This window comes from Bacillus rossius, chromosome 2 (genome assembly GCF_032445375.1).
Source record: "Bacillus rossius redtenbacheri isolate Brsri chromosome 2, Brsri_v3, whole genome shotgun sequence".
In the NCBI taxonomy this organism is placed as follows: domain Eukaryota; kingdom Metazoa; phylum Arthropoda; class Insecta; order Phasmatodea; family Bacillidae; genus Bacillus; species Bacillus rossius.
This window is the reverse complement of record NC_086331.1, coordinates 91,712,635-91,736,922: the sequence shown is the minus strand read 5'-3', so window position 1 is coordinate 91,736,922 and position 24,288 is coordinate 91,712,635. Positions and strand designations below refer to the sequence as shown.

Sequence of the window (24,288 nt, the reverse complement as noted above, 5' to 3'; positions counted from 1 at the left end):
TAGTATTCATATAAGATATATTTTATATAATACATTGTTTGCTCAAAAATTTTTGTGTAGAATAAAAAGTATACTGTTTAGCATACAAACCAAGAAATGTATGCTTGATTTCAAGAAATATATTTTCAGCATCATGTAGAAACATATGGCCTTATACAATAACTCTTTTTTTATGCACATGAATATAATTAAGTGGACATTTTAGAGATGTTTACTCCACAATAATTTTTAAATATGTACTAACATGGTGAAGGCTACCAAACTGAGATACGTGTACGAGTTACATTGGGAAATTCTACAAATGACTGCACCACTGCAGAAATTGGTAGACACTGCTGGGGCGTTCCATTTTTATGGTTGTGACAGTTACACTTACTTTTTATAGTGTAAATTAACCAAAAATAAAAAAATATTGAATTTTTTTTTATTCAAATTTAAGAGAATAATTTTTGATCAGCCTTCATTGCTTTAAATGACCCAGTAATGAGTAGACACATTTAATGCCTACACTTACATACTATTTGAAAGTTCCACCAAACTCTGTGAATTGTTTTTTTTCCTTTTTAATTTAATTTCTGTCACTAAATTTATGTTAAGTAAAAATTTAGTATTAACTTTTCTAAAACAAATCTATTTTTTATTATTTACACCCCTATTTTTCATTGTTGTGGTGGTGACCAAGTGCAAACAATACCTCTTATGCCATACAATAAATGTAAATGAAATTAGTTTTTTTGACTCACTAGAATGACAGGGTTATTCTTGAATTGTCTCATAGGCTTCTCCCGCTCTGAAAATCTGAATCACTTGTCTATTTCCAATTTAAGTTTCAGTTTGGTTTAAAAAACATTGTTTCTTTGGGGGCCTTTTCATAAACATTCATCCCCCCTCTCCCCTGAACCAGACTTCTCAGTAACTCTCTTCTCCAAAATATTAGGGACTCTTAAAAAGTAAATAATCCTTGGTTCCTCTGTTGACAATGGTTACCGTTGGTTTTAACTGAGCGTTGTATGTATTTTATTCATTGACTACAATGCAGTAGAACCTCGATGATACGTTCCCGTTTCATACGTTTTCTCGTGTCATACGCCGATTAATTTTGGTCCCGCCGAAAGTACTATATTTACAATGGTTTACTTTCCCGGATCATACACTTATAAATTCATTAATTTCCCGTTTCATACGTTTTTACGAAGCGGAAAAGCCCTAAAACTCACAAATTTTTTTTTATATTCCGCCTTATAAACTCCGTTTTAATGCTTTCTTTTTAAAAAACGTTCATTGTTTACTTTTGCAAACAATAGAAAATAACTTTATCGCGCCATAGATATGGATAGTATCAGGAAGACTGTGCACTTCGCTAGTAGCATCTATGGCCAGCATCAAGCGAGACTAGTGGCGCAAACTAGCAATGATGAAAAGTGTGCAAGCGCTTGACCAAGGAACGGATCTCATATTTTGTGCATTCACTAATCTTTGAACTGAATATACCTGTTTGTTATTGTTTTCTTACGATCGGATTGTATTTTATTTTACGTTTCTCAAGTTAAAATTTTATTGAAAATTGTTCTGTTGCATAAAGTTGTTTGTAAAATGAAACAAACAAGCAAAAATTTGTGATTTTTTTTTTACAATAGCCTATTTTTTCTAATTTCTAATTTAGGCTTGGTGACTTTTCCCCCCTTCCAAGAAAGGACTTCATAACATTTTGTAAGGCCACTGTTTCTCATGTCAGCTTTACTTGATTATGGATTGTATTTTACATTTCTGGTGGTTTTATTATATGTATATATAATGATGAATTCATATCTTTCATTAATATAATGCAATTACTTACACATATGTATTTATGTTTAATCTGACATTGTGCTGGTATGCTAGATTGGAAAAAAATTTTATTATTGCCATTCCCTTTTCATACACTTTCCCGCATCATACACCATTTTTGTGCCCTCCGTTGAAAAGTGTATGACAGGGGTTCTACTGTAGTATATACACGAAAGTCAAGGGATTGCTCCCCCTTTTGTTTGTCAACCCAGCCCTCTTAGCCGAAGCCTTATCGAGCTGGGGCCCCCACGGGCATGGATACGGATATGCCGTATACGCGAAACAGGAGAGGTGTTAGAGATCTAGCTATGTCCAGAGGCTGAGGCTACCCATCCCAGTATAGACACCACCATCACCCCCTGCCTCACTCAGCTAACCAAACAAGTGGCTGCGTCCTAAGCTCTTAGATGAATTCAGCATTGCAGTACATTAGAGTATTGATTATCAGAATACCTATTACCTTCTAAAACATAAGTTAATCGAAAGTCTTCTGTGGGCAAATTAAAATTTGGGTGCCACGTAATTCTTCTAGCAGACACTAGTGTAGGATTTAGTGGCAAAACAAAATAGGTTTACAGTAAACTTCCTATGATCCGCGGGCGGATGATCCGCGGTGCGGATTATCCACGCATGCTACGAAAAAAGAAAGCACATATGTAAATCTTTTTTATTACAAGTGAGCAAATTTGAACTATACTGACGAGTGTATTGTGTGCAATATACAGTAAAACGCCACAGGCTAGCTCAGTGCGAAGGCGCAGATAACTCACGAAGTGGCTTTGCAACACATCGTCGGACTGCTTCACTATTTAGAGGAACAAGACGACTATGCGCAGTTGGCTGAAAAACTTATGTTGCGGAAAATTCAATCAAGAATTACGAAAAGATGTTTCTAAAGCAAGAAACAAAAGCAAGTGTCTGATTTTTTCAAAAAGTTGTAAATTTTAAGAGTTGTGCTTTTTTAGTGTCTAATGAAGTCTCTGAGTACGTAAAGTACCTTATCATTGTTAAGAAGTAAGTACCCAGCACTTTTATTTTTACATTACTGAAATGTATTGTATGTTAAATATTCAGTAAAATACTAAAATTTTAGCATCATTTAAAAATTTTTACTGTTAATTGTAACTTTATTGTACATAAACTTTTAGATTTTTAAGTTCAAATTAATGTTTCCTTTTTTATTTCCCATTTTCGGCTCTTTCGCGGATTATCCGCAATTTTCACATTCCGCGGTGGCCCTGCCACTTAATTTCGCGGATAATCGGGTGTGTACTGTACCTCTGAAGCAAAAGACAATTTTGGACTTATTTCCCCAAAATGTAGGCTTTCTTGGATGCAGGCGCGTAGGAAGTAAATATTTAATGGGGGGGCAAAGGAGAGTATCATTATAAGTGATGGATTTAACAAAGGGGGCGTCCGGGGGCTCTTCCCCGGTAGAAAAAAAAAAGTATTCTAATGAGCAAAATGGTGCTATTTAAGAATCTTTCGTACATAAAAATAGAATGTACTACTAGCAGAAATTTTAACTTTTTTTTATAACAAATGTACTTAAGGTTCGGCATCACAAAACAATGTTCACTTTTCAGTTTTCGCATCGTAGAATTCATTTGAAAGGCAATTTGTTGAATTTTCCCACTGCACAGAGTACATAAATCACAAGCACCTTCAAATTTAGTCCCCAGATATCATAAAGTTATCTAGAGCTGTAGAAAAGGCAAATATGTATTTATAATTAAAAATATGTTTGACTAATTGCATCATAACTACATGACGGTGGTTGAAGATTAATATTTGTAGTGTGAGATAGTATATTTTGCCAACTATCTATAGCTATAGTTACATTTTCTTAATATGTGCTAACAAACAATTGCAATAATCAAAACAAGCTATAGTCAATTATTTAAGTGAGGCTGAGTCTTGAGTAAACAATTTAACAAAGACTTCATTATTCCACTCATTGCCCACTCTTAAGTAAATTCATTTGAATATCAGGACAGGTGAATTCTTAATGTTACACACCTGTAATTAAATATTCTTAGATGATGCCAATATTCAGAATGTATTAACACAAGCATATGGTGTACCTAGTGTCCACTGAATATTAATTTAAAACGTGACAGAAAAACTGCTTTACCATTAATAAATCTGAAAATCTAAATATCTTATGTTTAAGTTATATGACAAAATAACACATTCAAATTGATAAAGTCAAATCACAATATAACAAAACTTGGAATAGTGAGCCGTTCGACATACTACTATGATAGCATTTTTATGTTCCTCATAACTTAATTTACAATACATTAAAACATTCTCAAAATTCTCAGAATTATTTGTACGAACAATCCATATTTTTTCATTGACAACTACACAGCTACTAGAAATGGCATCACAAATTTTGATGTAAAGGAAAGAATTATTACAGCACCCAGACTTCATGCTTTGATGAGTAGCAACAGAAATATTAAACTTTACCAAAAACGCTCTTTCTCTCGTCCTTGCGGCAGACAAATTCTTTCATAACCGACTTGATGTCTATTGATGCAGTTTTATCACTATGGATATGAAGCAAAGTCAAATGAGTGAGACGTCTTTGGGATATTGAAGATCGCAAGTATGTTTTCAAACGACGAAGTGCACTAAATGAACGCTCTGCAGATGCGGCTGAAGCAGGCACAGTCATGATGAGTATCATGAGTCGAGTAACTTGATCGAGCAAAGCACGGGTCGTATCTCTCTCTTTACCCAACTTTTCAGCGAATGCTGCACAAGTGTCGGTGACATGTCCACGAAGATTCTTCAATAGCTGCAACTGTGTAAGGAGACTGTCTAAATTGAAATCTTCGGCAAAGAATAAAGTAACGCACAGATAAGAAAATCCCACAAAACCAATTAGCATTGCAATGAAGACAATGCCTCTTGTTCATCTGATGCAATGGCCGGGCAAAACCATCACTTTGCCCGGCCATGAAATGTTATGGCCGGGCAGTCGCCTGGGTCGCCCCCCCGGTTCCTACGCGCCTGCTTGGATGTACTATTAATACTTTATGTAAGGTATATATTTGTAAGATGTGTGATGTAAAATATAAACAGTTATGTATATAATATCAATGTTTCTTTGTTTCATTTGTATTATTCCTATAACACTGGTACAAATTTTTTAATAAATCATCGGTTATCCATAAAATCAGTTATCCCAACACTTTCAGTCCCAAATTATTTAGGATAATTGATGCGCCACTGTACATAATAATATTTTTTTTACCTATAAGTTCCAATAGATAAAAGTTAAATAAAAACTATTTAATTTTATATATACTTAATGTATGTTTATATGTCAATGTGATACATTTTTCTTTCAAAACTGTCAGGATTACTATATAATACTACCTATTAAAATTGTTTTTGTTGCATTACTTTTACTATTCTATCACTGGTTACTATACACCAAAATGTGTTAAGCTAATTTTAGTAGATTGGAGCAGATTCAAGGCAGGCATCATTAGTTACATAGTATTTGTTTTTTGGTTTTAAATCTACAGTTGTTAGTTTTTAATTGTTTTTATCAATATGTTTTTGTAAAGATAAGCTTCTAAAGATTTTATTTATGTTTAAAATTCCAAATACTTTTATTAACTAAAATTAACTATAGTTTTAAAACATTTATAATAGTCTGTATTTTTAATTATGAAATGCAGAATATTTATTTTTGTGTCCTCCTTGTATCTGCAGAAGAGATTCACGCTGAGCTATGTTATGCTGAATCATTATTATTGAAGTCCATGCTAACCTTCATTGAAGATGAAACATTAGTAAGTTTCATCAAAGCTGGTTTGAAGATAAGATTGTGCTACAACTCTTACAAGTAAGTGTTTTACATCTATAACATTCATATAAGTTGTGCTAGTTTATACTTATGTGACAATACATAATGACCTTCCTTGTAAGTTAAAAAAAAAATTCAATGTAATTAAAATATTTTCTTAAGAGTATTTGCAAAATTTCCTTTGAAAATTAAGTACAGTGGTACCCCAGTACCTCACTTTAATGGATTATTTATTTGTAGGTATTTATTTTCAATTAAGTATAAAGTACTTTAATTATTTATTACAAAGTAATTTTTTTCCGGGTACCATTTTGTAATGAGATTTTGCGATATAAAACTAGTCTGGAACAAGTTAAAATTTTTGTGTTAATCTTTTAGCCATAAAGATTTTGGGTACCTATTTTGCTACGAATAAGCCTAATTTCCCCTTTAATTTTTTATAATTATGCTAATATTATATAATAATATATTATATCCTAATATTAAATTATAATTATGCTACTTTTATTAATTAATGCTAATTTATGCTAATATTTAAAATTTATAATTACAAATAAACTGAAGAAATTTATTTGTAAAATAATTTTAACAGATTTTGACACACTTAATTTTTAGTTCACTGTTTAAAGTTTAAGACCATTAATTGAATTTTTCTTGTTACGTGTAATACTGTAAAAATTGTAGGTTCTAACAATATGTGATCATAATTGTTATTTAACTATAGATATAAATACTAATAATACATCCACAGGGAGTATTTAATATTTAAAATGCTACAACTCATACCATCAGTAGTTGAGATAACTTTGAAAAACATAAATATTTACTCAAAGGAAAGGAATTAACCTGTTGATGTAATTCCAAACTATTTTGTTTACTAAATGCATGTCTGCCATGATATTTCTCTGCGGATTTGCCACTAGCGCATCCTAGTAAGTGCGAGGTACATTGGCCATGAAAGCTTCTAGCTTTATATTCTAGAGCTGCTGCTGACATGTGGGATGGTGTAACATAAACTTTGGCCGAACACTGAACACAGGGGCGTCGTCGAGATAAATACACAATGAAGAAAGTGAGCAGCTATTAAGGAAAGATCAAAATTTTGTTGGTTGATTTGTTACATTAGTAATTCTTTACATTGTATTTAATGCTACGCAAGTGCTATTGTCATTGTGCGTGCAATGAAATAAAAATTCACTTAAAAGAAAACAGCACTACTTTGAATCTATGACAGCATCCTTACTTTAAAACCTCACTAATCAAACAGTGTTACTTTTAGGGTGTACCTACTAAAGTCAGATGATAACCTGTAGATGGCATATCACACTACAGTATATTGCAAGTGGAGGGTATAGGACAGACAAAAATATGTAAGTGAAAATCACTAGTTATCGATTCCTGAAATCTGCTGGACAGAGGGTTCGCAAGAATGACCAAACCCCAGCCCTGCACATTTACAGACAGGTCAAAACAGTAAGAATTACTGGAATATTGGTGCACAGTAATAAGTAAAACTACATTGGCCACATTCCTTTTTATACTTTCAGCAGCTAAAATCATTAACAAGCCTTCCTTTAATCCCAAGTTTGCTAATCAACAGCTGAGGAATGATACTTTGGCATCTAGGTTGTAATTTATCAAGCTCGGCTCCAGAGGGTGGGCGCAGGGGGTGATACCCCCCCCCCCCTCCTCCCCCAAGAGACTGAATTTTAATTTTTTTTAAGAGTATATTTTTATTCGCTTTTATATTAACTTTCTCTCTAAATAAAAACAAACCAATCAAGAAGTTTATCTTGGAAATGTCCAGCTACCGCTAAGAAATTTACAGCGGACCACTTCACTGCCAGCATTTAGGCTAGCAAGCTTAGCAGGTTACAGGGAGCCTCAACCCACGTGGTCACTAAGAGGGCACAAAGAGCCCTGAAAATGTGACAGAAAGCAGAAAGCATGGTGGAACATAGAACGAGAGGGAGAAGTCCTGAAGCGAAGAGTTTTATTGCACCCGCAAGGGAATGGCCAAAGGTATTGTGGCGGGGGTAATTTCTACAGTGGTGTACTATATTCAGTCACCATAACATCTTTGAATTGTTCAAGCTGCGCAGTGCTGCAGGCTACCAACTATGTAGTTTTCTACAGAAGTGTTGTGGTTCTGGTTGGTCAGGAACCAACAACAATGAATTTCTCTCAATCATATGTTTTTTTCTAGGGCGTGGTGAGTACTAATTAAAATTTTTGCTATAAAATATTGCTGTTTTAAATTCCCGGACTGTATTCTGTGGCGTACTGTAAAAGTCATAAAACAAACGTTTGCAAAAAACAGTATTTGGCCTCGCATGTTCAGGGGCCAAAAATTTTGAGTGTGGTCAGATTACAGATTACACACCTCTTACCCTAGATATTCAGACTTGGTTGCCGGCAGAGTCAAACACAGATTTTTTGGAAGTGTAAAATGTTCACGTTGCCGTTAGCAGATGAGTTTTCTCAGGTTACTCCTGTTTTCCCACTTCTCCATCCAAGTGTACTTCGTGGTCATAACCGTTAAAGTTCGCACTCATATGGTGATGGACGTGCTGATCTATCACAGCCCCTGAAATGTGTCAATTTATGAGTAAAGATCTGGCAGCCAAGTTGTTCGAAGCTTGCATAAATCTTGAAGGTCCTTCCTGTCTGAAACCTCTGTGCATAGCTGTACGGCACAGTTCTCTTCATCCTTATCGCTTCACACCTCATTCTTGCTTCTTTGCTTTGACATGTAGCCTAATTTTTGATTGACACTCGTTAGAGAACTGGATCATTTACTTTGAAGTAGCGCTACACAGTTCCATGTATTATAATCATAAAATAAAAATAGTTTAATTTACTCTTCCAATGGTGGTTAGTGTATTATATTATAAGCGAATCACGTATGAAAACAAGTTAAAATGTATGATTTTTTAAAAAGTAAAACTACTTACACTAACAATTATTTGAAAATAATCTTAAATTAGGAGAACAATAAAAAAAATAGTTTTTTGGTTCCCTCATCTTTAAAGTAAAAAAAAAATTAGCAATGTTTATAATAGTTTCTTGTTAGGTTTTTGTAATATTAATTGTTCCCTTTTTTCAGTTAGTAATACCATTGTAAATAAAATTTATGTTCACAACTATTACGTGGCGAAGTTAAGGCATGAAATAAGTTGATAAATATATAACAAATAAAAATGAGGTTTAAAAGGTGTTTTTAACAATAAATAATTGTTACTATTTTTCAATTATTTAATTCAAATCGTGCTAAATCTATTGTAAACAGACTAAGACTTTATTGATTATAAGCTGTGATGCCGCAATTTTTTTTTTACATGCTGGTTAGTGAAAACAGGGAACATCATTTTAGTGACATGAAATGTATTTTATATATTTGCGAAACATTTTAATAAAATAAATTATACCCCAAATAATCAAATGAATGACAATTCACAGGCTCGTGATATTTGTGTTAATTGCCACAAATAATTTTCTAATTTAAGATTTCTCAGCATGGTGTGAAAATATTTTTCAAATATCTGACTAAACCAGCCAAATTTTGGAAAAGGAAGAACTTGATTTATTGGTAGCTACCAAATGACATGAATTCTAAAGCATTTTCTTTTCTCAAAATAGGTAATCAATAAAATATTACATGAATGTAACTATATATATATATATATATATATATATATATATAGTTACATTCATGTAATATATATATATATACATACATACACACACACACACATACACACACACACACACACACACACACACACACACATATATATATATATATATATATATATATATATATATATATATACACCATATGAGACATACACATATGAGAAGATCACTAAACAGAGAGTGTGTATTATCTGCAATTTTAATTCCTCAAGTTTTAATAACTGTAGCCTACTTAATGTAGATCAGTGTTAGTTTTCTTTGACATAATGTATCATATTTTTTTTCAAACCCAAACGATCAGACCTTCTTCAGACCTATAAATTGTGATAAGAAAATAATAACGCTCAAACTGCCTCAGCCATGAAAAATGTCTTTCAAATTTTATTATAAATTAGTTGTGTTTTTATTGTTGGAACTGGGAGTTTGGAAAGTTAATCTCTCTGCCATTGCATGGTTTTATTTATGAAAATTTATTTTTCGATTGAGACATTTTTATTTTTTGCTCTTAAAAAATGCACATGCAGGTGTGTAGCCTCCTTTTGCTAGATGTGAAACTTCACACATAGAGGGATAGGTAATTTGTAGTTCAGAAAAAAATATTTCAAACACATGTAATTTTGTGTTGAAAATATAATTACCGATACTTAGCTACTCATTAGAGTCCGTGCCTTCAGTGGAATCATAGAATGAATAAATTGGTTTATACTAGCTGTAATATTATACATAAGCCTACTGCATATGTGTACAAATTTTCATAATTCTAATTCAATTTGAAGTAATTTTTGAAGAAAACTGTTTGCCATTTCCAGTATAACAAAAAAATGCAGCACTGTATCGTTGCTTCACCAACACTTGCAGGAGAGGAGTATGGTGTTTAATATTCCCCCTCTCCCTCATTGAGTGACCAAATCTTAAGCCCCCTTTCCTTCTTTGCTATCGAATTCCCCAGTCCTTAACGTTACACTTTGGGTTACACTCTGATTAGTCATTGCCTCCACTTACTCTACCGGCTATCTGGTTTCTGTATATTATTACCGTCTCGCCTGCTCTCCTGTGTATAAAAGAGCAGGGAAATCTAAAAAATGAATAACTGTTCTCCTTGCCATATTAATGGATTCTGCGTGTTCTATTTCGGCTTGCTTGCTGTTTAGACAGAGAGAGAGAATGAGTGATATATTGTAGTAATTTCGCTGCTCACTGCAAAACAGGTGCCAAAGAAGTGTCATACATGTCCAATGATATTTGTTTTAAATTCTTGTCTTGAGATCCCACCACACATATTAAATTCAGTTTTATACTATTTTATTTAGTACAGTTTTTACTATACGTTTTATGAGATATGGCTTTCCAAATTTTTTAAAATAAATTTTGGCAAGTTAACATCAGATATGTTTGAAAACCTACCAAATATCTTTTACTTTAGTTGGTAAAATTTTTAGATTTATATATATTTTGGTGTGTAATAATGCATCATTATGCAATTGGTAAGTATCAATTCATGAAGTTTATAAAGCAAATATTTACGTTGTGTTAGCAGAGATGCCAAGTACTACGGATTTTCCGTAGTTTCTACGATTTTCGTTACTTGACTACGGCAATACGGATGGTAGGTTAAAACTACGGATTTAATGCATTTTATGGTTTTTCGGTTTGTTTACATCACAACGCAGCAATATGTGGTATGTTGTGTTTGTGGTTCCATAGATGTATGCATGTGTGATGTCACACTTGTGAAACAAAATGCCCTAGACTCACGTTTCGTAACATTTTATTTTCAAGTGTCCAATAATGACTCAATATATCTATGCCATTTCGTTTTGCTTTGTTATTTTCCGGTGTGTCGGTTAGGTTATGTGTGTATTGATTCCGTGTGTATGCTACACTACATTTGGCGTGTTATTTGCGATATAATGACAGAAAATGTCGAAACGTAAAAGTTCTATCACTGAAAATATGTGCGAGCCTGCAAGTTCGAAGAAATCTAGTGGGCTACCGAATCAGCAGTATCGGAGATCTTACACGGAAGAATATCCATGCCTACAACCTTCAAAAACGTCTACAAACAAAGTGTTTTGTGAGACGTGCAAGTGTGATTTTTCTGTAAAACACGGTGGGCGCGATGATTGTAGGCGTCATGTCGCATCCAAAAAACATGAAGAAAATGGTAGCCTTAGAGGTCAGTGTAAACCACTTACCTCTTTTTTCACATCTGCTGAAGACACGAGTGTTATTCGTGCAGAGTGTTATTTCACACGATTTCTCATTGAACACAATTTACCGTTATCAGCAGTTGATCATGCAAACCGTTATTTAAAGCAATGTTTCCTGACTCAAAGATAGCAGACAAATATTTGTGTGGGAGAACAAAAACCACCGCAGTTGTGAAGAGCATGTATGATGAAATGGTCGCAGGTATCGTAAATAGGATTCAGAACGCACCCTTTTCTTTGGCAACAGATGGCAGCAATGACGATAATGATTGTAAATTGTATCCTTTTGTGGTTACATATTATTGTGAAGTAAATGATCAGATTATGACACTTCAGCTTTCACTCGTTGAGTGTTTTGACAACACAGGGGAAGGAATATTTAAGATATTAGACAAAGAGTTGAAAAGTATGTCATTGAAGTGGGAAAATTGTGTGTTATTTGGATGTGATAATGCCAACACCATGATTGGTAAGAATAAGGGTGTTCTTGCATTTCTGAAGCAGCAGCATCCTGCAATGATAATACGGGGCTGTGTGTATCATCTGCTTCATTTGGCATCAAAGAAAGCAACAAAAACATTGGAATTGGCTTTCAATGTTGAATCATTCTTGGTAGATGTATATTTTTATCTTGAAAAGAGCTCTAAAAGAAAAATGCATTTGAAAGTTTGCCAAGAGATGTGTGGACCTGAACTTAAAAGCCATAAGATACTGAAGCATGTTAGCACTAGGTGGTTATCTCTCACTGAATCGGTAAACAGGGTTTTAGAGCAATGGGAAGCACTGAAGATAATGTTTCATGTTGGGGAAGATGCCAATGCTAGTGGAAACCATGACAGTAGATTTATTGGTGTGAAAACTGTGATGGAAAGTGGCCCTTCAAAACTGTATCTATTGTTTTTGAAAAGCATCCTACCAGTTTTCATCAAATACAATGTAATGCTACAACAAGAAGCTCCATACATACACAAAGTTGCTAGACTACTAAATTCTTTGCTCATGGATTTACTAGTGAGGTTTATCAAACCTGATTCTTTGGGAAAGCAGTCTGAGAGTGGTCTGAAATGTCTTGCAGATATAAATTTTGTGAACAGAAAAATTCAAAAACATAATGATGACCTTGTGATTGGTGTTGCAACAAGGCAGTACATGAAACAGGCAAGTACAATTGGGTCTTTGTCTGCTGATGACATTAACAAGTTTTATAAATGTGTGAGAAATTTCTATGCTGCAGCATGCACATATATTTTCAACAAGTTTCCCATTTCTGACCCTGTTTTGAAACATGCAGAAGTTGTGGATATTTCAGCAAGAAGAACTGTTTCATTTTCATCAGTACTTTTCTTTGTTGACTTATTTCCAAACTTATTTTCTAGCTGTGTTAAAGATAGATTGGAAGTTGAGTTTTCTTTCTACCAGGGAGATCCCCTAAATGAATACATTTTGCAGACAGAAAGAATGGATATTGCATTGGCAAAAATGTCCAAATTAAAGGATGCATCAGGGTGTAACAAGTACAAAGAACTTTCTAAGGTTATGCTTACAGTGCTTGTTATACCACACAGCAATGCTGCGACTGAGCGCATATTCAGCATTGTTCGCAAAAACCATACAGACTTCCGAAGCAACTTGAATACAAATACTCTTAGTGCACTGTTGGTGAAAAAAACAAACATGGTGTCATGCTCTGAACTATGTTACCAAAAACACTTTTCAAAGAAGGACCTCATGAGTGCCAAACATGCAACAAAAAATATGCTGCAAGACAAATAAGTGGTAATGGTTTTATGTTAACAATTCAGCTTGGATCGTGCGTACACATTTATATAATTTAAGGTAAGAGTATATTAAATTCTTTAAATGTTTTTCTTATATGTATTTTGAGTGAATATTTTCTCTAAATTGCAAGTTACCTTTAATTTAAGGCCGTGTTTTGATTGTTTTATGTGTTTAGCAGACATTATTTGTTCAAATACGGTATCAACCATCCCCAGTCTCGTATTTCAGAAAATGTTTCTTAAAATGATAATGGTATTTCCACCAGGAAAATGGTTTAAATAGCACCATTTTGCACTTACTAAACAAAATTTTCCCAGGGGAGGGCCCTCGGACCCCCCCCCCCCCCCCCCCTTCCTTTTCACTCTTTATTATGCCAAATGTTGCTCACTACTGACAGGCACTCCACAAGGTTGGCATCTCTGTGTTAGTGTCTCAGTGGCAGTGATTGCTAACATGTCGTGCTCATTTGGCAGGGCTGTGGTATTGATCCCAGCTGCTCTGCCTGTCTCAAACCTATGTGTACTGAGTCGGTACCCAATAGTTTTGGATCACACACAATATGTGAAGTTAAGATCTAGATTTAACTTAGATTCAAGTCCAAGGTTTTCAAATATGTTTTGAAGTCCTGCGACATAATTTGTGAGTCAATTTTGGAATGCAGTCTGTTTTCTGATCGCATCATATTTTGTGGGAATGTTATGTTAAAGGAATTAAATTTGTTTTGTTATCTTTTATTTCATTTAGAAAAAAAACTAAAGAATTTAATGTTACTGGTAGCTCTCAGTATAACTAGTTTTTCCTCTTTTCCCAAATTTGGGTGGAATGATGAAGTTTCATACATTAGGCCTTTATTGTGTTAACTGACAAACATAATACAATATCATCTAGATGGATTTGTGAAAATAATTGCTAGTTAAAATTTGCTATATATATTATGTGTCATTTGAATTTAAAAAAATTAAGAATCTAACAAGAAATTATAAATTTTATTCTCGCGGTGGCTGCATTAGAGCAACAGTGATAAAAAAATAACAGTGTGGCGTAAACTATCTTTTGATGAAGGCGTGGCCGGTCATTTATTGCAGTTTATTTTTTGGTAATGATTGGCCAATTCGCGGGTGCGCGGGAATAAGGGGATAAGTCAAATATTGGCAAAAATGTTTTTTTATGGTATGAAATAGAGGAGAACAAGCTCTACAAATTGGTCCAAATGGGTTAAGTCTAGCACCCTTGTGTGTTATTCTATGGAACTGAACTTTTGGAATGATTAATTACTATCTTGCATACTTGGAAGAACTTTAAATGTTTAATATCTTAATTTAAGTAATTTTGACATATCCCCTTTTTCCCGCGCACCCGCGAATTGCGATCCTCATTGCTGGCCAGCTTGACTGTCATGGCGTGGGCAGCTGGAGCTTATGATAACCAGGATGGTTTCGCTTCTGGATGCTTAGGCATTCTGAGCTTGAATTCCACTTGGTCTGACCCAACTAGGATACTACCGGCATAATCAAACACTTATTTTTTCGCAATATTGAAAAAAAGTTGTGTAGGTTGCCTTCAGCCAGTGGGCTTCCTTGGTATATAGGGTATTCTTGTTTTCACCACGCATGCCATCGCCGTTTCAATTTACTGTGGTACCCTTCAACCGTCCCTTAAGACTTCATGTCGGCGAAACGTTATAAATATAAATAATATTTATTCATTCCATAAATCGGACCCAGCCTTCATCTCGGGCATCCCGTCCAAACATTCTCGTGGTTTTACCGCCCAACACAACATTATAGGTTTTTTCAGGTATGCCCAGCTATACGGAACTTAAAGTCTATAGCACGTGCAAGAACACAAGTGCAGGCTGATGTACACACATCCGTGTATGGCATCTGTACCAAAAACTTCCACTTCATCATAATTCTCCTTGGCGTTAGACAGAGAGTGATAACTTAAAGTTATTTCCCTGCTGACCGTACAACGGCGCCACAAGCTTAATGAAGCAATTACAATGTGTCTCATGTCGGGCAGCCCTACTATGAATCAAAAGTGCAATGAAATGGTTTAATGCCTTGGTGACTTCTATAAGTATATATATATTCAATGGTAAAACTGCCGTAAACAGTGTAAAGTTGTAAATTTATTGGATCGATCCATCGGTTTATATTATTATCTAAATTATTTTCCACTTTGATTCTTTCTGCAATTGCATCAATTCAACTCGTCCAAACAAAAAAACACCAAATTTTTCCTAAGACTTGAGATTCGGTTGTACATGCCATGTTTATATTTTTTCATTTTTCCATCATTACTATTATTGAAATTTTAAAAGATACCTCCCCTGAAATTGTTATTCTGTCACTACTTTTTTCAAAAGATATTCATTGAGTGTAATACAAAGGGTGTAAAGTCAAGGAAGTGTTGGAAAATATTATCACTTGCAGGACTTTTTACAACTGTTATATTACACTTAGTCAATATCTGTGAAATGCTTGTGACAGAACAACAAATGCAAAGAAGGTGTTGTGTGTGTTAAATTTTTTAGATATATCTCTTAAATAATATAAGTAATGAGAAAATAAAAAGTCAACATGGCATATTTATGTATAAAAATGGTTTATTTTAATTGTAAATTTATTTTTAAAACACAGTTAAAATGCAATGCAGTTAAAATGCAATGCTTTTTTCAAACAATTTTTTTTTTTCGCCAAATAACACGTAAAAAAAATTACGTGTTTTTTTGCATCAAATAACACACAAAATATTTACTTCAAATGAAAAACTACTGAAAAAAAGTTTTAATGTTAGAATGTCATACATACAACCATCATAACTACTGGGAAAACACTATTGTAGTTTTTTTTTTATTTAAGAAATTATGTATATAATTTACGTGTAAATGACATCACAGATTTAATGACAGATGGTAATTTAAACCACTCATGAAAAAGGTTGATACCCATCAAGAAATCAAAATAACTTACTTCCTCATTTGTTTAGAATTAATTTTTAGCGACAGTCCAGCCAACTACCGTGCTGTGGCACAAAGACTTGGTGCTCGTTAACATTTTAACGCACAGCACGAACATTAATTTACATAACAGATAGTCATCAATGGCATTATCTTAAGCATGGTCGGGTTCAAGGACCACCGCAAAACTTAGTGCTGCTCTTGCAGAATAGTCCACTAGTACTTGAATGGGGAAAAAAATAAAAATAGCAACTTGTCACCCCTCAAACTTCCTGAAGAGAAAAATAGAAATAATATAATAATTAAGAAACTACATAATGAGGTAGGTGTATGTCGAATACACAACTGCCATAATCCCTCAATTTTAGAATATTTATATGTTTTTGGTAAACTTATATAGCTTGTTTGGGAATTGGAGGGCATAAATTTAATGTGTGTTAGAGTATGCAAAACAAACAGTTTTCTAAATAATAAATGCCCAGAAACACAACGCTGAAAATTTACAGGCGTGAACAGCAATGTGCAGGTTTGAATTTCGTGGGCATCAATGCACTACTCCACAGACAGAGAGTATGCTTGATCATAGTGCATTGATGTTTAAACATTGCAGGGGAAGCAGGTGAAGAGTCGGGAGCAGACGTTTAGACTTAGTCAACTGCACTAGCAACCTGAAGTCTGGATGGTTGGTTGTGGTACTCTTACACTTTTGGCTTTGGATGATAAGCGCAGTGTTGTGTTGACTGTTCGTGAATACGGTGTAACTTTTCATTCGCAGAGACGGCCAATATGCTAATAAGGTAAAGCTACGTACAGGCGAAACTGTATATATATTTTTTACAGCGCATTTACCAAGAGCGCTTTCACTAAATAAGTGTACTGAATAGGAAGACCTTCATAAGGCTTCATCGGTGACTGTCTGATCTGGGAGTTCCATACCATGAAGGTTGTCTGCTGACTGTTGGTGTTTATGGCTAGCTATAAATATCTGCGCTCGGGTCAGCGAGTACTTCCCGCGGAGTGTTTAACGTAACGCAACTGCTATCATGCTATCTATCAGCCAATGGTATAGGTATGTGAATTGCCCTTATGCGCGTGAAATTAAAATTTGCATTCTACTGTTCATGCTTAAAATGTTGTAGGGTTGCATTTTTTTTTTATCTTTAACTAAAATTATGTGTTACCCGTGAGATTTTAGCAGTGCAATTTCCAAATATTCTGAATATAACTTGATTTTTAATTTGTGTGTTACAATGTGTCATATGTTTAAATTAATTTTAACATTTTTTTTTTCTTGGCTAAAAGCACCAAAAAACTTAAGCTTGCCTCATTGGGATTTACCAAAAAAATTGATTCGTATTTTTCAAGAATCTCATCTTCAGCAAGCCAACAATCACAAAAATTATCAACACGAGCAGCAGTTAATTCAGGAAGTGAGCATATAAATATATGCAATAAATGTTCAAGAGCAAAGAACCATTTAAAGATTCAATGGATCATCAGTGGACTGTGCTAAGGCTGTTGACTGCAATGTGGATGCGAGTGACTCTACTTCAATACATTCTTATCCTGTTAATCGTACTTTCCATCAAAATGATGTAGGGTTACATATGGGGGCAGGAACCCTTATAAATTACTACACGAAATGCCAGTTGCTTGAAAATCATTGGAATCCACCTTGCGACTACATGTTTCCTTTTTCTATTAAAAGAGAGAAAGGTAGAGAATATAGGAGGTATTTGTCTAAAAAAAAATATTGATATGTTTCATTGTGTTGTTTTCTCGCATGCAAAGAAAGGACTATTTTGTGTGTACTGTTCTTTATTCTCTGCCCATGTTGCTGGTCATAATAAGGGGATGAAACTAGGAAAGTTAGTGACGGAGTCACTTACCAAATTTTCAAAGTTGACTGGAAAAGATGGTGATTTTGAACTTCATGATAAAACTTAATATCATAACCAGAAGGTCATTGCTGGTAAACAATTCCTACAATCTTACCATAATCATGGGTTTGAAGTCATTAACCAGATTAATTCTCAATGTCTTCAACAAGTAAATGAAAACCGAGCTATATTGCCACCCATTACACAGGTCTGCGAAATCTTTTTTTTTTGAAAAGTTTTTTTGTTAAATGGTTAATATTTGTTTTAATTGTCTTAAAAGTAATAGAAAACGGTATTCATATGATATTTACCACTTCACATTTATCAGATTTAGATGGTATAGTATTTGAATACGAAAAAGAACAAAAACAAAATTTAATAAAATGAATGAGAAGCATTTTAGAATATTTTATAAAGTTTTATTGAGTCTATAGCTATTAAAATACAACATTAAGGTATACATGAAGAAAGCAATTAATAATGTTTTCTTTTTGAAAAAAAGCTGCGTTTTGTTGGTTTTTGTTTATGATTTTTTATTTCATCTCTGTGTATCATCCAGCAATAGTCTGCCATCTTATTAACGTCCCAACGGCCTTGATATCTTCTTTCCATCTCTTTTATGTCTTGATGAAACCGTTCACCTTGTTCTTCACTGTAGTCACCTAGATTTTTTGGGAAACAATCAATGTGAGACTTCAAAAAATGAATTTTCAGACTCATATTACAGCCTTAATTTTTATAGGCGTTTAACTTTTCCTCGACAATATTTTTATACACAGGATCTTTTGTGTTGCCTAGAAATTTAGATACAACATTTTTAAAGCCATGCCAGGCATTTCGTTCCAAGGTTGTCATCACTTTTTCAAATTCTGTATCCCTAATCAGTTTCCTGATATCAGGTCCCGTAAATATTCCCTCTTTCAACTTCGCATCAGATAAGCTAGGGAAACATGAACAAAGATACTTGAAAGTATTTCCATCTTGTGGTAATGCCTTTACGAACTGTTTGATCAAACCAAGTTTGATGTGAAGTGGTGGAAGCAATATTTTTTCGGGATCCATCAAGCTCGGATTGATGACATTTTTTACTCCAACTTTCAATTCCATTCTAATTTTCCAATCAGTTTTTTTCCAATGTAAATTTCTTGCTCTACTGTCCCATTCACAAATATAACAGGGGAATTTTGTGTAGCCTTGCTGTTGACCAAGAAGCATGCATATGATTTTTAAGTCACCGCAAACTAACAATTTGTGTTCGGTGTATTTTATTTTCTCCAAAACATTTTTCAAGTTTTCGTAAGTTTCTTTAAGATAAACTGAATGAGCTGCAGGTATCGATGCAAATTTATTGCCTATATGCAAAAGGACAGCCTTTAAGCTTCTTTTTGAAGAATCTATAAAGAGTCACCATTCTTGTGTATTGTATTCGATATTGAATTTTTGTATTAAACCGCCAACATCACAGCAAAATACTAAATTATCCTCTTTCTTAAAATACTCCATAAATTCTTGTTCTCTGCTTCGATACGAGTAAAATGTAGTTGCAGCATCTTATAAATTGTTTTCTTTTAGTCGAGAACCGAGAAGTTCTGCAGCGTCCTTAGGTAATCCAAGATCCCGTACCAAATCATTCAGTTCTTGCTGTTTTAAAGGTCGAGGGTCATTTGTAGGGTGAAAAATTTCACCACTGCTTTGCAGATGATCACTTTGTTCTGAGTTTTGTGATAAAGGCGTTTCGAAGCTGTTAGTGTTAGTAGGAACTGGTATGGGTAATTCGGGTCCATGTGGAACTGGCTTTGTTACAGACGAAACATCAGGATACACAATTTTGGCGCGGTTTTTAGAATTATATCCTGTTACATTGGTCGAACAAAAATAACAATCATCTGTATGATTTTTTTGTTCCCACCACAACATAGAAATACCGAATGACGATGATTTTGATTTACCGTAAGTCCACTGTCTTAACACTTCAACACATAGCCGGCATACTGTATGCGGAACCCACTCTTTCTCTTGGTAACGTAATCTCATTCGGAAGTAAGCATAATAAGCATTTTTTACAAAGTCTGTTATTTTTAATCTTTGCTTAACTATTGTATATTGTCCGCAAATATAGCAAAATACATTTGGATTGTTTTTGCAACTCCGAGGAGCCATAGTTACAGATTTAATAAAACAATCTTTTATTACACTTTTTTTTTTTGCTGTCTAAACCACTATGATTAGTCATAGACCACATAAAACTTTTTTTTGATACTTTTTCTCACAGGGGAAAGGCAGGTTAGTAACAATAGACTATAGGATGGTCGGTCATAGAGTATAGAATAGAAATATAGATCATGAAATCAATTTTGTAAAAAAAAACTAACGAACTATTATATATTTATCTATATGAAAAAAGAATGTGACGTGATACGTTAAAACAAAGTTTATATTTGCTATATTCAGACCAACATTTACATGTCTTTGATAAATTTATTTTAAAAACTTTTTCATCGCAGACCTTTGTTATTGAAGCCATAATTTTTTGTGGTCACTAGAATTTACCCCTACGAAGATACAGAGATGATGTGTTCCTAATGGATGATTGTACACCAGCAAACAATGATGGTAATTTTAGGGAATTATAAAGACTCAAAGTAGCATCAGGTGACAAAGAGTTGGAGAATCATCTCTCTCGTGCATCATCTAGAGCAACTTATTGTATGTAGAATAAAAAAAACAAGTTCTGTGCAATTATATTTGATGAGACTACAGATGTAGCACACATTGAACAACTAAGTCTTAGTGGTAGGTGTTTTTATGAAATGCCATCAATGATGAATTTTTAATGTTTATTGATGCCTATGTAAAATAGATGGAAATATTCAACAAATAGGAGAGGAAGACAAAGAACTTGGGTCTGATTGTGAAAGCAAGGTTATACTTGAGCCACATCTGACAGGCAAATCTATAGGAAAACATTTCGTACAGATGCTTTCAGATAGTAATCTATATCCACATCTTTGTGTTGGTATTTCTACAGACAGTTGCAGTGTAATGGTTTCAGAAAGTTCTGGTGTAGTTACATAAATAATTGAAGTTGCAAAAAATGCAAGCAGATGTCCATGTCAGAACCACTGCCTAAATAATTCTATTTCTCATTTATCCCAGGTGCCATCAATTCACAATACTGAATGCTCTCTCTCCTGGATGTTTTGAAGATTACACCTCCTTTGAGTACCCTCCTTCAAGCACACACACTTGATATGCATGAAGCTTCAAATGCTGTTAATGATACTTTATCTGTTCTCAAGGCTAGAAGAGAAAATAGTGATGCTACTTTTCATGTAGTGTTTTCTGATGCAAAAACATTGGCTTCAAAACTTGATGTAGAAATAAGAAAACTAAGAACAACCGCAAGGTAGATCTATAGAGAGAACTATGATACTGATGATGCAGAATGTTCTACAGGGCAATCTATAATTCCATGTTGGATTTTATACTCGTGAATATAAAATCCCGTTTTTCAGAAGATTGTTTAAGGTCATTTGACATTCGTTTTTTGGTACCAGATATTCTTCTCAAGAGAAGTAGTGATGCTGATTTCAGAGAGCGACTAAAAGTTTTTGCTTCTCGTTTTTCTTTTATTCAGTATAATCAAGAAAGTGTTGTGTTTGCGAAGCTTGAAGGAGAAGTCTGCGTACAAGAGGCCAAATGAGCTTAAAGTATCAGATGAAGTAGAAGTCCTGAAAACTGCAATTTAAGCTATTTTGAAGTGTGAAGAGGAAATTTTTCTTATATATTTAAGGTACTAAAAATTTTATTGACATTTCCAAGTAGTGTAGCCACTGCAGAAAGGTCATTCTGCACAGTCCGATGGTTCAAAACATGGCTTAGATCAAGAATTCTTGAAGAAAGGCTTAATGGACTATGCCTGAGACATTTAGATAAATATTGATAGTATTATTGAAAGATTTGCCAAAAAAAGGTAAAAGAAGATAAGATTTTGTTGTATAATCTTAATGCATTTATTGTTCAGTTTCTTTATTGTTTCAAAGCAATCTTGTATTTTTTAATGTATATTTGTGTCCAGTTTATATTCATTGTTTTAGGATATATGTCATATAACTCATACCTAAATTTGTGTGTTCTATGCTTTATGTTCTTTTTTTAAAAATTGTCTACAAGTATAAGTTCAATATTTGGGACTATAAATTTGTAAATATTCAATGGCCAATTTCTGGTTTATTTAACGCAATGTTTTAGAACTGCATTCCTATTGCTACGATAGCCCCTCCTGAAAATCCTTCTTGGAGCCGTTCTTGTATGCTATACTTCCGGCTGAAGCTACTGGAGAGCAGCAGGACGGGCAGTCTCAGCAGTTGTTGACTGTAGTGGAGTAACAGTATTATCTTGTGTGAATAAGTTTTTACTTGTTAGCTGTAAATACAACAGAACACATTATCCATTATAATATGTTTCAAAATTTGACATAACACAAACGACATCAGTCGGTCATGTTGCCACCAAGACTGGTCAGTCACATGTGCTAATTGTTGCTTCTTGTAGAAGTAAATACATTGTACTCTTTCCTCCTAAATAACGAAGTCCTTAGTCCATGCCGGTTTAACAGATTGCCTATGAGGTCTACCACTTCCTCCATCAAGTGTTGCATCCAGCTGAGGCACATTCGAAAGTGGGCTGAATCCCTTGAAACCTACATCTTTTTAACCTGGCACTGATGGTTCTTGTGTAGTTCCTTCTGCATCCTTACTTGGGGACAAAGTTTGATTCTTCTCACTCACTAGTTCTTCTGGGGTAGCTTTAATATCACTTCAATTTTAGCGGAAATATCCGTACTTAACTACACAAGATCAATGGCAAATTATTCAGAGACCAATTAAAATAATGTTGGGTGTTAACATTTTAATCTTAACTTAACCCATTCAGCTTTTAAAAAAGTAAACAAAATTAAAAATTTGCTGAATTGACAAAAAGGCTTGCTCCCCAAGCAGCTTTAGCTTCCCCCAACCCTTCCCGGCTAGTTTACAACAGAGTAGTATAGAAAAAATTAAAAATGTGAAAAAATGTGGGGGGGGGGGGGGGGTGGTGGACTCCTGCAGCAGAAGGATATCTCAATTGCAGCTGGTCAATATGTCGTAATCACACTCCTTCATTTGTTAATACTATGTACGACCTTGGTACAGTCATCTTAACAGTGTTTGCGGCCAAACATCTAGTCCGTGGCCTGTGTTCAGGACATAGACCAGATCCTACGAAGCAAACCATCATGGTGTTGCTGGCATGCCCTTAGTGTCCTGTTTGTCTGTCATCTCTTGAGTAAAGTCTGGATGGGCTCTATTGAGACATGTTCACAGTTATCATCCCATAATTAATTTCCCTGGACTGGATCCTGCTGTTGATCTTGTAGTTACTTGTTAGGTTAGAAGTAGCCTAGGAATCCTTACTCCTATCCATTCACTTTAGTATTTCTTTAGCAATATTTACCACCTTCTCAGCCAGCCCATTCAAAGATGAATGGTGTGGTGTGGTTGTCAATTGATTACCATTATTGTTGGCAAATGTCTTGAATTCAGTAGACATGAAGGCAGTGTCATTGTCACTGACAGGAACATCTGGAAGATTGTGTGTGACAAACAGGGAACTTAATGATATGACACTTCTTGCATCTGTAGATGCTACTGGAACAACTTCCAGCCATTTTGAATATGAATCGACCACAAAAAGGAAAATCTGTCTGTGAACTGGACCTGCAAAATCAACATGGAGGTGTGACCAAGGCTGTTTTGTGCACTTCCAATGATGATTTGGTGCCTTAGCGGGGGCATGGCATTATGCCTAACAAGTCTCACACTGATAAACAATAGTTTCCAAATTCTTGTCTAGACCAGCCCACCAAACACAGCTGTGGGTCAGTGCCTGTGTATGACAGTCCCTTGATGGCCAGCATGCAGACTCTTTAATACTATGTGATTCCGACCCTCTGGTGGCAGGACTACTTGAGTACCACACAGGATGTGAATGGTCAGCTCTTGTTGTCTTCTAAGGAATGGAATATATTCTTCTTCTTGCTTCTCAGTTGGCCATTTTTACCATACATGG

The 24,288-nt window shown here is 34.5% G+C and overlaps 1 protein-coding gene across 2 annotated transcripts in view; it reads left to right on the top strand.

Annotated features, from left to right (window-relative positions):
* Positions 1-24,288, top strand: part of LOC134529458 (tetratricopeptide repeat protein 39B-like) — a 207,871-nt gene that overhangs the window by 77,418 nt on the left and 106,165 nt on the right. For both annotated transcript variants that reach the window (XM_063363579.1, XM_063363578.1), the window contains exon 7: positions 5,560-5,692. In XM_063363579.1, coding sequence (XP_063219649.1) covers positions 5,560-5,692 — 133 coding nt within the window. The remainder of the gene's footprint in view (positions 1-5,559; positions 5,693-24,288) is intronic.